The sequence below is a fragment of the Salvelinus sp. IW2-2015 genome, linkage group LG1, assembly GCF_002910315.2.
Source record: "Salvelinus sp. IW2-2015 linkage group LG1, ASM291031v2, whole genome shotgun sequence".
In the NCBI taxonomy this organism is placed as follows: domain Eukaryota; kingdom Metazoa; phylum Chordata; class Actinopteri; order Salmoniformes; family Salmonidae; genus Salvelinus; species Salvelinus sp. IW2-2015.
In genome coordinates, this window is record NC_036838.1 from 36005629 (window position 1) to 36019466 (window position 13838).

Sequence of the window (13838 nt, forward strand, 5' to 3'; positions counted from 1 at the left end):
GGAACTCAGGAGCTCTGTCAGAGTGACCATCAGGTTCTTGATGACCTCCCTGACCAAGGCCCTGCTCTCCCGATTGCTCAGTTTGGCCGAGTGGCCAGCTCTAGGAAGAGTCTTGGTGGTTCCAAACTTCTTCCGTTTAAGAATGATGGAGGCCACTGTGTTCTTGGGGACCTTCAAGGTTGCAGACATTTTTTGGTACCCTTCCCCAGATCTGTGTCTCGTCAGAATCCTGTCTTGGAGCTCTACGGTCATATCCTTCAACCTCATGGCTTGGTTTTTGCTCTGACATGCATTGTCAACTGTGGGACCTTATATAGACAGGTGTGTGCCTTTCCAAATCATATCCAATCAATTGAATTTACCACAGCTGGACTCAAATCAAGTTGGAGAAACATCTCAAGGATGATCAATTGAAAACAGGATGCACCTGAGCTCAATTTCGAGTCTCATATCAAAGGGTCTGAATACTTATGTAAATAAAGTATTTCATTTTTAAGTAATGCGCTAAGGAGTGTTCCAAACTTGTTTTCGCGTTGTCATTATGGGGTATTGTGTGTTGATTGATGAGGAAAATTTTTATTTAATCAATTTTATAATAAGGCTGTAACGCAACAAAATGTGGAAAAGGGGAAGGGGTCTGAATACTTACCATTGCCCTATGTGATGTTGTGGGGTTCAGTTTTAAAAGTTTGATGTATTTTGACTGTGTTACTGTGGTCAGTGTGGTGTTCTCCCCCTGTGATGGGACTGAATTATGGATCACTGTGTTTTACAGGGAGCCAAAGGAGACAAGGGCGATGAAGGCACTCCCGTAAGAAACAATCTCTCCTTCCAGCTCTTCCTTCCTGTGACAAACCATGATATCGCTTTTTCTTTCTCCCTCTCTCTCTCTCTCTTTCTCTCTCTCTCTCTCTCTCTCTCTCTCTCTCTCTCCTCCTCTCTCTTGTCCCTCTCTCTCTCTCTCTTTCAATTTTAAGGTCTTTATTGGCATTGGAAACATATTTTTACATTGCCAAAGCAAGTAAAATAGGTAATAAACAAATGTGAAATAAACTATTAATATATTTACTGTAAACATTTCACTCATAAGTTCCAAAGTTCGCTCGCTCGCTCTCGCGATCTGTTTTTGTCTCTATCTCTCTTTCGCTCACTCTCTCTCTGTCTCTCCCTTATTCCCTTATCTGATTCTATCAGTTCCATTCAAAGTGTTCCATGTTTGAATGCCACTTCTCTCTCTCTGGCACCCATTGTCTTTATTAATATTGGTGAGTGAGAGATGTGTATTATTGTCACATGATTCAGTCACGCCTCAGACCCTCTGCTCATCTGACAGGGGATTGGTGGAGACTAGAGACAATAGCAGACAATAGGATAGCATTTATCTGTTTCTATGTCTTCCTCACTTCCTCCTTCCCCTCTTCCTCTCCTCCATCGGTCTCTCTAATTTTCCGTTTGTTCTCGCTCTCTCCACCAGGGGGAGTCTGGACTCCCAGGGAAGGCAGGGGAGAGAGGACTTAGGGTGAGTAGTCACATGTCTGTGTCACATACAACCAATGAATGGTGTAAATGAATGGACAAAGCCATTGATCACATGACACAATTTATTCCAATAGCATATTGAAGCCAAATGAAGTCGGTTAAGATGGCGTCTCATGGAGACATAACATGCACCGTTTGAGCTACTCCAGGAATGGACGTTGCAGGCTAGCTCAGTGCTGTCGCCTCTCATTGTTGAAGGCCGACCGGTGTACTGCAGGCTGCCATGAGCAACTAAATTATCCTTATATCTTTTTCTGTGTCTGATTTTAAAAGATTCGGTGTAAGGACATACCATTTTTTGTACCATGCATGATTTTCAAAAAAATATAAATGCAACATGCAACAATTTCAAAGATTTTACTGAGTTACAGTTCATATAAGGAAATCAGTAAATTGAAATTAATTAATTTGGCCCTAATCTATGGATTTCACATGACTGGGAATACAGATATGATTTTTTGGTCATAGATACCATTAAAAAATTTGCCTTACAATGGGCCTCAGGATCTCGTCATGGTATCTATGCATTCAAATTACCATTGATAAAATGCAATTGTGTTCATTGTCCGTAGTTTATACCTGCCCATACCATAACCTCACCACCACCATGGGGCACTCTGTTCACAACGTTGACATCAGCAAACCGCTCGCCAACACGATGCCATACATGTGGTCTGCGGTTGTGAGGCCATTTGGACATACTGCCAAATTCTCTAAAAGGACGTTGGAGTTGGCTTATGGTAGAGAAATTAACATTAAATTCTCTGGCAACAGCTCTGGTGGACATTCCTGCAGTCAGCATGCCAATTGCACACTCTCTTAAAACTTGAGACATCTGTGGCATTGTGTTGTGTGACTAAACTGCACATTTAAGAGTGGCCTTTTATTGTCCCCAACACAAGGTGAACCTGTGTAATGATCATGCTGTTTAATAAGCTTCTTGACATGTCAGGTGGATGGGTTATCTTGGCAAAGAAGAAATGCTCATTAACATTTGAGAGAAATTAGCTTTTTGTGCGTATGAAAAATGTCTGGGATATTTTATTTCAGCTCATAAAACATGGGACTAACACTTTACATGTTGGTTTATATTTTTGTTCAGTGTAGATTTACACAAAGATTGACCATGAAGATTGCCATTTTTCCATTCACTATAATGGGGGATCCTGTTTTCTGCTTACAATGCCTGCAGTACCGCAGTCGGCCTTGAATTTCCGTGGCTTCAATGAGGGGGGGCACTATAAAACATTTGAAAAACTCCCTTTATGCCCTCTTTTCAGAATCGTCTTGGTGCACTGTATATGGTGATTGATCACTAATGTAGGTCATGATCAATCAGTGAAATTGCTTATCCATATATTTATATATTCTTATTCCTTTACTTAGATTTGTGTATATTAGGTATTTGTTGTGAAATTGTTAGATATTACTTGTTAGATATTGCTGCACTGTCGGAACAAGAAGCATAAGCATTTCGCTACACTCGCAATAACATCTGCTAAACACGTGTATGTGACCAATACAATTTGATTTGATTTGATGAACCATGACCTACATGATATGAAGTGGATGTTTTGAGGACAGATGAAACCCTGATGAAGACCGCTTAGCTGTCGTTGATTAAATGCAGTTTTGCATCGGAGCCATCAGTGTGCAGCTTTTCCTTTCTTTTCTAATATGTTTTTAGGACTGCCATGGTAACTAAGCACAATCTGTGTGGGTTTTATCCCCTGTCCTCAGGGCCTTGCGGGTCAGCCTGGACGAGCAGGAGAGAAGGGAGACCAGGGAGACCCTGGAGAGCACGGACGAAATGTGAGACACATGTTTATGTGACAATGTGACACTCCTCTGACAGATTGAGCTGATATACTGTATGTGTCTTCTGTGTAATAGTTATTGAGAGCATGGAAGACATGTGAGACACATGTTTGTGACGTGACACTTCTGTACACCCATGAATCAGTCAATAATTCATGTGACACACTTCTGCACTTCTGACACTCTTCTGCCAGATTGATCTGATACTCTATATGTGTCAGTATTTGTGTTGGTTACTGTGAGTAATACAGTAGCAGTTGGTGTCTGTCTGTAGTGACAGTTGGTGTGTGTGGTGTGATGTGTATGGTGTGTCATCCACAGGGCAGCCCAGGACCTTTCGGACCAAGAGGAGAGAAAGGAGTTGAGGTCAGAGGTTATGCTGTTTGTTATCTAATCTAATCTGATAAAATAGTTCCAATCTGCTAAAAGTAACAAAACTGTATGTTGTTTATGACACAATAGGGAGCTCAAGGCCCCCCAGGACCTACAGGGAAGGTGGTAAGTCCTGATAAGATTATAACTCTTTAACAATATGTTAATTTAGCAGAGGCTAAATGTGACTTTCAGTCAACAAATATGGCCCCTGTGAGAATCATACCAAAGAAATCGTATTACAAGCACCGTACTAACTGAATGAGCCATCAGAACCACATAGCTACCTACATCTCTCTGTCTCTAACTTCTACAGGGCGATACAGAGCAAAAGCTTAAAGGAGAAAGAGGAGAAAAGGTATGTAGATGTCCCTTACAAACTTCTAACATTGTACGAACACATGTTTGTATGTATACAGCACAGCTCTCTCTCCCAGTCCACCTAACCTCCCAGTGTCCGACGTCACTTCCTGTGTCTAGGGAGATGCTGGTGACCCGGGAGAGCATGGGGGCAAAGGTCAGAAGGGCGAGGCAGGGTCCTCAGGGGCTGCGGGGCTCCGGGTGAGTAAGACTGCTGTCTCTGTCTCTTATCTAACCTTTATTTAATTAACTAGGTAAGTCAGATAAGAACAAATTCTTATTTACAATGACGGCCTACCCCGGCCAAACCCGGACGACACTGGGCCAATTGTATGCCGCCCTATGGGACTCCCAACCACGGTCGGTGATGTGTGATGCCTCTAGCGCTGAGATACAGTGCCTTAGACCACTGCGCCACTCGGCTCCTTTCTAGCCATAAGGGGGAAGAAAGCCTTATTACGAAAATAAAAACCCAATTTCTAATTGGGTTTAAAGGACAACTTGTCATCCAACCATATACCTAGATATTTGTAGGATGACACTTTTTCAATGGATAAGTACCCTTGATGGTCACTGCCTCTAAACTACCTCTAAACTTTAAGCAGAGTCTTACGGGGCTATCCTTCCAAATCTAGTGTCTTGAGAAGCCTAAGCTTCTGCGGTTACTGAAGTATACTGACCTGTGATGGCTGTCTGTCTGTCTGTGTGCTGTAGTGTGTGTAATTCTTACCCTGTGTCTTCTCTCTGTCTCACCTGCTCTGTTGTTTGTCTGTGTAGGGTCTCGAGGGACAGCGTGGACCTCCAGGGTCGAGAGTAAGTCACTGTCTGTCTTTCTGTCAAGTGTGTCTGTCTTTCTGTCTGCCTGTCCGCCTGTATGTCTGTCACTTATGTTTGTCTGTCTGTCTAATCACTCTATCCCTCTCTCTTCCCCTCTCTCTATTTCACTCATTGCCCTTTCTTTCTTTTTCTCCAGGGTGACACAGGAGAGAGAGGAGGCCCAGGAGAGAAGGTCTGAACAACACATGCTACAGTGACTTCTCACATTCTCACACAGGCAGATTTTCTAATTGACAAATCCTGATAGGATATGGTTCTCCAAACTGGCTGGTGATTGGCAGGTTGCACTGTCCTTCATTCCACCGGATCCTGTTTACCAGTCTGCAGATTCCCAGTGGGATGAAGCTCAGTGGGGCCTGCTCACAACATCACCACAGCCTTAGACATGCAAGTTACTACTGTGTACACACATGCTCTGCATCCTAAAAAATATCTCACCGTAGTCATTTTCAAACATTGAACTAACTCTGAGTAACGATGCTGGAGCTCTGAATTGCCTTTCCACAGTAGTAGTAGAGTTTTATCCTCTTGTGCAAAATGTTCCCAGGTCCAATACAACCACTGTGCAGCCCTTATTCTGATCATACTCTATGCATCATGTGTGCTCCTCTCTGTAGGGAGAGAGAGGTGCGTCTGGGCTGGATGGACGCAATGGTCTGGATGGCAAACCAGGGGCACCAGGAGCGGCCGGCCTGAGGGTCTGTACCTCTGTCTCTGTCATACAGACATTACAACAGCTGTAGATTCTCAGGGTACTGTGAACATAACATAAACATTACTGTCTTTAGTTGTCTCTCAATCCTTTTCCCTTGGTGTTACAGGGAGACCCAGGGAAACTAGGGGATCCAGGAAGAGATGTGAGTACCACTGTTCCCCAGGCCAGAGTCAACCCCTAGACTCGGGGTGCACAACCCCAGTCCCAGAGGGCTGCACTTCTGCTGGCTTGTGTGGCTCTCTGGTACATTCATTAGTCTGTTAAAGTCAGTGAGTGGAGCTGTTACCATTTGTCTTATCTGAACCTAGGAGAGGTCCCATTAAGAAGTGAGAAAGGACTTCATGCAAAGATGATCTATTATATTGATGGTCCACTGGCCGCTTTAACAATGGAAATACATGTCTGCAAAGGTGAAAGGCAGGTGGGAACATTCTAGCCAGTGATCCTTTGTAGAAAACTTATCAATACACTCATAACAACCAAAGCATTATGAAATCAAATAAGCCTCAGCTATCAAAATAGCAATTCACTTTCATCTTAAACAAATTCGTCACTTTCACATTGCCCTCCAGACAAAAACACCTCACTTGCTTATAGCGTTAAGCAAATCTGCTTTATCTGCGAGGACAGATTTTGGGCGGAGTCGACCCTCTGGCTTTGCCTCTTGCATTCAGCTTCAGGCTAGTATCGCATCTGCCAAATTACTAAAATGTCAATGTACATGGAACAAGAATATGAACGCAACATGTAAAGTGTTGGTCCCATGTTTCATGAGCTGAAATAAAAGATCCCAGAAATTTTCCATATGCACAAAAAGCGTATTTCTCTTAAATTTTGTGCACAAATTTGTTTACATCCCTGTTAGTGAGCTTTTCTCCATTGCCAAGGTAATCCATCTACCTGACAGGTGTGGTATATCAAGAAGCTGATTAAACAGCATGATCATTGCACAGGTGCACCTTGTGCTGGGGACAATAAAAGGCCACCCTAAAATGTACAGTTTTGTCACACAACACAATGCCACTGATGTCTCAAGTTTTGAAGAAGCATGCAATTGGCATGCTGACCTCTGGAATGTCCACCAGAGCTGTTGCCAGATCATTTGATGTTAATTTCTCTACCATAAGCCGCCTCCAACATCGTTTTAGAGAATTTGGCAGTACATCCAACCGGCCTCACAACCGCAGACTATGTGTAACCATGCCAGCCCAGGACCTCCATATCCGGTTTCTTCACCTGCAGGACCGTCTGAGACCAGCCACCCAGACAGCAGATGAAACTGTGGGTTTGCACAAGCAAAGAATTTCTGCACAAACTGTCAGAAACCATTTCAGGAAAACTCATCTGCGTGTCCGTCGTCCTCACCAGGGTCTTGACCTGACTGCAGTTTGGCGTCGTAACCGACTTCAGTGGGCCAATGCTCACCTTCGATGGCCACTGGCACCCTGTAGGAGTGTGCCCTTCATGGATGAATCCCGCTTTCAACTGTACCGAGTAGAGGTCGACCGATTATGATTTTTCAACGCCGATACCGATTATTGGAGGACCAAAAAAGCCGATACCGATTAATCGGACGACAAAAAAAAAAAAAAAGAGAATGTATTTGTATTAATGACAATTACAACAATACTGAATGAACACTTATTTTAACTTAATATAATACATCAATAAAATAAATTTAGCCTCAAATAAATAAAACATGTTCAATTTGGTTTAAATAATGCAAAAACAAAGTGTTGGAGAAGAAAGTAAAAGTGCAATATGTGCCATGTAAGAAAGCTAACGTTTAAGTTCCTTGCTCAGAACATGCGAACATATGAAAGCTGGTGGTTCCTTTTAACATGAGTCTTGAATATTCCCAGGTAAGAAGTTTTAGGTTGTAGTTATTATAGGAATTATAGGACTATTTCTCTCTATACGATTTGTATTTCATATACCTTTGACTATTGGATGTTCTTATAGGCACTTTAGTATTGCCAGTATAACAGTATAGCTTCCGTGCCTCTCCTCGCCGCTACCTGGGCTCGAACCAGGAACACATCAACAACAGCCAGCCTCGAAGCAGCGTTACCCATGCAGAGCAAGGGGAACAACTACTCCAAGTCTCAGAGCGAGTGACATTTGAAACGCTATTAGCGCGCACCCCGCTAACTAGCTAGCCATTTCACATCRGTTACACCAGCCTAATCTCGGGAGTTGATAGGCTTGAATTCATAAACAGCAGAGCTGCTGGCAAAACGCACGAAAGTGCTGTTTGAATGAATGCTTACGAGCCTGCTGGTGCCCACCATCGCTCAGTCAGACTGCTCTATCAAATCATAGACTTAATTATAACATAATAACACACAGAAATACGAGCCTTAGGTCATTAATATGGTCAAATCCGGAAACTATCATTTCGAAAACAAAACATTTATTCTTTCAGTGAAATACGGAACCGTTCCGTATTTTATCTAATGGGTGGCATCCATCAGTCTAAATATTCCTGTTACATTGCACAACCTTCAATGTTATGTCATAATTACGTAAAATTCTGGCAAATTAGTTCGCAATGAGCCAGGCGGTCCAAACTGTTGCATATACCCTGACTCTGCGTGCAATGAACGCAAGAGAAGTGACAATTTCACCTGGTTAATATTGCCTGCTAACCTGGATTTCTTTTAGCTAAATATGCAGGTTTAAAAATATATACTTCTGTGTATTGATTTTAAGAAAGGCATTGATGTTTATGGTTAGGTACACGTTGGAGCAACGACAGTCCTTTTTCGCGAATGTGCACTGCATCGATTATATGCAACGCAGGACACGCTAGATAAACTAGTAATATCATCAACCATGTGTAGTTATAACTAGTGATTATGATTGATTTATTGATTGATTGTTTTTATAAGATAAGTTTAATGCTAGCTAGCAACTTACCTTGGCTTCTTACTGCATTCGCGTAACAGGCGTGCTCCTCGTGAGGCAGGTGGTTAGAGCGTTGGACTAGTTAACCGTAAGGTTGCAAGATTGAATCCCTGAGCTGACAAGGTAAAAATCTGTCGTTCTGCCCCTGACCAAGGCAGTTAACCCACCGTTCCTAGGCCGTCATTGAAGATAAGAATGTGTTCTTAACTGACTTGCCTAGTTAAATAAAGGGGCAAAATCAGCGTCCAGAATTACCGATTTCCAATTGTTATGAAAACTTGAAATCGGCCCTAATTAATCGGCCATTCCGATTAATCGGTCGGCCTCTAGTACCGAGCAGATAGCAGACAGCGTGTATGGCGTCGTGTGAGCGAGCTGTTTGCTGATGTCAATTTTGTGAACGGAGTGCCCATGGTGGTGGTGAGGTTATGGTATGGGCAGGCATAAACTACAGACAACGAACACAATTGCATTTTATCGATGGCAATTTGAATGCTCCGTGACGAGATCCTGAGGCCCATTGTCGTGCCATTCATCCGCCGCCATCACCTCATGTTTCAGCATGATAATGCACGCCCCCATGTCTCAAGGATCTGTACACAATTCCTGGAAGCTGAAAATGTCCCAGTTCTTCCATGGCTGCACATGTTTGGGATGCTCTGGATCGACGTGAACGACAGCATGTTCCAGTTCCCGCCTATAACCAGCAACTTCGAACAGCCATTGAAAAGGAGTGGGACAACGTTCGACAGGCTACAATCAACAGCCTGATCAACTCTATACGAGGGAAATGTGTCGCGCTGCATGAGGAAAATGGTGGTCACACCAAATACTGACTGGTTTTCTGATCCACGACCCTACCTTTTTTTTAAGGTATCTATGACCAGCAGATGCATATCTGTATTCCCAGTCGCGTTAAATCCATAGATTAGGGCCTAATGAATTTATTTGAATTGACTGATTTCCTTATTTGTATTTATTATGGATCTCCATTAGCTGCTGCCTTGGGGTCCAGCAAAATTAAGGCAGTTTATAAAAAWTTTTAAACATTAAAATACATTCACATAACACACTGTTATGAAGTCTGTACCTCAGTAAAATCTTAAATTGTGTCATGTTTATATTTTTGTTCAGTATACTGTAAATGTGGTGGAGGATGCTCTCCCTTTGCATGTAAAAAATAAATAAAAATAAAAACGGTGGACAGAGACTTGCTAGCTACGCAAGCTAGCTAGCTGGGATTGTTTACAAGGAATCTGCCTCCTGAAAAAAGCTTCTCCCAAGCGGGTTTGACACCTACTCCCGTTGCCTGCTGCACTGCTGCATGGATTCCACCTGGTGATCTGTTCACCATCTCCCCCTGTCTGGTACAGGTACCCGCTGCCACACTCCCCCCCTCTGTCCCGAGCTTTCGCTCGCCTCCAGCACACACGCACTTACACACACACCGCAGACTTTGGACTGATCTGAGTTTTAGGTAGGCTAATTAACTTGTGAAGGTTATTATGTGAGCTTACTCAGAAATTCTTTAATTAACTAGTATAGGCCTACTATTTATTTATTTATTTTATCTCATACTTTTATAGCCTACTGGTATCAATGTCGCCGGAGGAGATGGCTGCTGTTTTACGGGCTCCTAACCAATTGTGCTATTGTGTGTGTTTTTCTACGTTATTTGTAACTTATTTTGTACATAATGTTTCTGCCACCGTTTCTTATGACCAAAAAGAGCTTCTGGATATCAGGACAGCGATTACTCACCTTGTACTGGACAAAGATTTTTTCTTTAACAAGTCAGATGCAAAGGATTTACTTCAGACACTGGACAAGGCCCAAATCACCGTAATTCGCTTGAAGAAGAGATGGAGATATCGGGGATGTAGGTCGAGGTGCCTTGTAACGATCAGACGGAGAGTGGGTAATCCTGTACTCCCTGTTCACCCATGACGGCATGGCCAAGCACGACTCCAACACCAACACCAACATTGTTTGCTGACGACACAACAGTGGTAGGCCTGATCACCGACAACAACGAGACAGCCTATAGGGAGGAGGTCAGAGACCTGGCCATGTGGTGCCAGGATAACAACCTCTCCCTCAACGTGATCAAGACAAAGGAGATGATCGTGGACTACAGGAAAAGGAGGGCCGAGCACACCCCCATTCTCATCGACGGGGCTGTAGTTGAGCAGGTTGAGAGCATCAAATTCCTTGGTGTTCACATCACCAACGAACTATCATGGTCCAAACACACCAAGACAGTCGTAAAGAGGGCATGACAACGCTTATTCCCCCTCAGGAGACTGAAAAGATTTGGCATGGGTCCTCAAAAAGTTATACAGCAGCACCACCGAGAGCGTCCTGACTGGTTGCATCACCACCTGGTATGGCAACTGCTCGGCCTCCAACCGCAAGGCACTACTGAGGGTAGTGTGTACGGCCCAGTACATCACTGGGGCCAAGCTTCCTGCCATCCAGGACCTCTATACCAAGTGGTGTCAGAGGAAGGCCCTAAAAATTGCCAAAGACTCCGGCCACCCTAGTCATAGAATGTTCTCTCTGCTACCGCACGGCAAGCGATACCGGAGCGCCAAGTCTTGGTCCAAGAGGCTTCTTACCAGCTTTTTTCTTCTTAACAGCTTTTTTTCCTTCTTCTTAACCAAGCCAAAAGACTCCTGAACAGCTAATCAAATGGCTACCTGGACTATTTTCATTGTTGGTTAAGGGCTTGTAAGTAAGCATTTCACAGTAAGGTCTGTTGACCTGTTGTATTCGGCGCATGTGACAAATAACATTTGATTTGATTTGACGCATAGAGAGCAACTCTCTCAAGTTATCTTGTTGGGGCGAGTGACTCTTTTTCTTGTGCTTTATGCTATTTGCCTCATGACTCCTGTGTGCTTTGTTGACTATGAACTTGCTTGTTTATCCAACCGTGTGACAGACTATGTTTGTTCCTACGCTCTGGACTCTGACTCTATTGGTTACACAGGCTCTTGGCCTCCCATCGTATTCTAACTACCTCTCGCCTGCTTTGTATTCATGTTACCTGATGAAATTGCTGTACAATATTATCTTGTTGCCATCTGATGCACATCCAAATGTCATACAAAATCAACACTGCAGAGTTCTCCCAGTCCTCTGCCGTGCCCTGATTGTATTACTGCTGATGATATCTGGAAATGTGCATGTACACCCTAGCCCATCTACTGTTGCTAGCCCCAATTCTGACTTGTGCTCTGGTATCTGTTTCACCGATTTCTGCTCTCGTAAAAGCCTGGGTTTTCTGCAAGTTGACACTTCAAGCTTATTACCTAAAATTGATAAATTGAAAGTGTGGGTTCACAGCTCCAATCCAGATGTGTTGGTCATTACTGAAACGTGGTTAAGAAAGAGTGTTTTGAACACTGATGTTAACCTTTCTGGTTATAACCTTTTTTGACAAGACAGATCTTCAAAGGAGGTGGAGTGGCAATCTTTACCAAGGAACACCTTCAGTGCTCGGTTGTCTCCACCAAGTCTGTCTACAATCAATTTGATTTCCTGTTTTTAAGCATTAAACTTTCAAATAGCTCTTTATTGACTGTTGCTGGGTGTTATCGCCCACCATCAGCACCGGGCCTGTACCCTACCTGCCCTAAGATCTCTCCTGGCCCCTTACACTAAGTCTGAATTTGTCCTGCTAGGTGACCTAAACTGGGATATGCTTAAAGCACCTGACCAAGTCCTAAAGCAATGCGACTCCCTAAATCTTTCTCGGATTATTACCAATCCCACAAGGTATGACTCCAAACACCTAGAAAAGGCTACTCTCCTTGGTGTTATCCTCACAAATAATCCTGATAGGTATCAGTCTGGTGTTTTCTGTATTGACCTTAGGGATCACTGTTTTACAGCCTGTGTTCGTAATGACTGCTCAGTGAAACGACATGTCCTGCCTTGTCATAGACGCTTGCTAAAAAACTTTAATGAGAAAGCCTTCATGACCTCTGTAAATTGGTATAGAATCACCTCTGTCGAAGACGCTTGGTCTTTCTTTTTGGTATTTTCAGTGGTATTGTTAAGAAACACGCCCCCATAAAGAAAATTATAATTAAAAACAGGTTCAGGCCCAGGTTCGACCGTGATCTGGCAGAGTAACTCCACCTCAAGAATTTCATTTGGCAGACTGGCTCTTGTTCAGGCAAATGATAAATAAGTGCACTCAGGCTATCCAGAAGGCCAAAGTTAGTTACTTTAAGGAGCAGTTCTCTCTCTGTGGATCTAACCCCAAGACGTTCTGGAAAACGGTTAAAGACCTGGAGAATAAACCCTCCTCCTCACAGCTGCCCATGTCCCTTAATGTTGATGATGTGGTTGTTACTGACAAGGAGCACATGACTGAGCTCTTTAATCACCACTTCATTATGTCTGGATTCCTATTTGACTCAGCCATGCCTCATTGCCCGTCTAACATTTCCTCATCTCCCACCCCTTCTAATGCGGGGGGGAAAAAAATAAAAAAATAAAAAGTCATTTAGCAGACGCTCTTATCCAGAGCGACTTACAAATTGGAAAGTCCATACATATTCATCCTGGTCCCCCCGTGGGGAATGAACCCACAACCCTGGCGTTGCAAGCGCCATGCTCTACCAACTGAGCCACACGGGACCTATCCCTAATGCGCCTCACTCTTTTCCCCCTGTCCCACTACAAAGTTTCTCCCTACAGGCAGTCACTAAGAGGTGCGAAAGGACCCCAAAAGAACATATGGTTCACTGCAACCTTAAAGGTCCTAAATGATGTCACCATTGTCCTTGATTGTAATGAATGTTTTTATTGACTTGGCCAAAGCTTTTGATACGGTAGACCATTCCATTCTTGTGGGCCGGCTAAGGAGTATGTCACCAAGGGAGTACCCCAAGACTCGATCCTAGGCCCCACGCTCTTCTCAATTTACATCAACAACATAGCTCAGGCAGTAGGAAGCTCTCTCATCCATTTATATGCAGTCTTATACTCAGCTGGCCCCTTCCCGGATTTTGTTCTTAAACGCTCTACAACAAAGCTTTGTTAGTGTCCAACAAGCTTTCTCTGCCCTTAAACTTTTTCTGAACACCTCCAAAACAAAGGTCATGTGATTTGGTAAGAAGAATGCCCCTCCCCACCTGTGTGATTACTACCTCTGAGGGTTTAGAGCTTGAGGTAGTTACCTCATACAAGTACTTGGGAGTAGGGCTAGACGGTACACTCTTTGTCTCAGCACATATCAAAGCTGCAGGCTAAGGTTAAATCTAGACTTGGTTTCCTC

The 13838-nt window shown here is 43.5% G+C and overlaps 1 protein-coding gene across 1 annotated transcript in view; it reads left to right on the plus strand.

The window, feature by feature from the left end:
- The window catches only part of LOC111974623 (collagen alpha-1(VII) chain-like), a 106952-nt gene that overhangs the window by 56517 nt on the left and 36597 nt on the right, over nucleotides 1-13838 (plus strand). Inside the window, exons 54-64 of the mRNA XM_070442872.1 lie at nucleotides 776-811; nucleotides 1475-1519; nucleotides 3280-3351; nucleotides 3679-3723; nucleotides 3820-3855; nucleotides 4046-4087; nucleotides 4210-4290; nucleotides 4867-4902; nucleotides 5063-5098; nucleotides 5544-5624; nucleotides 5748-5783. Coding sequence (XP_070298973.1) covers nucleotides 776-811; nucleotides 1475-1519; nucleotides 3280-3351; nucleotides 3679-3723; nucleotides 3820-3855; nucleotides 4046-4087; nucleotides 4210-4290; nucleotides 4867-4902; nucleotides 5063-5098; nucleotides 5544-5624; nucleotides 5748-5783 — 546 coding nt within the window. The remainder of the gene's footprint in view (nucleotides 1-775; nucleotides 812-1474; nucleotides 1520-3279; nucleotides 3352-3678; nucleotides 3724-3819; nucleotides 3856-4045; nucleotides 4088-4209; nucleotides 4291-4866; nucleotides 4903-5062; nucleotides 5099-5543; nucleotides 5625-5747; nucleotides 5784-13838) is intronic.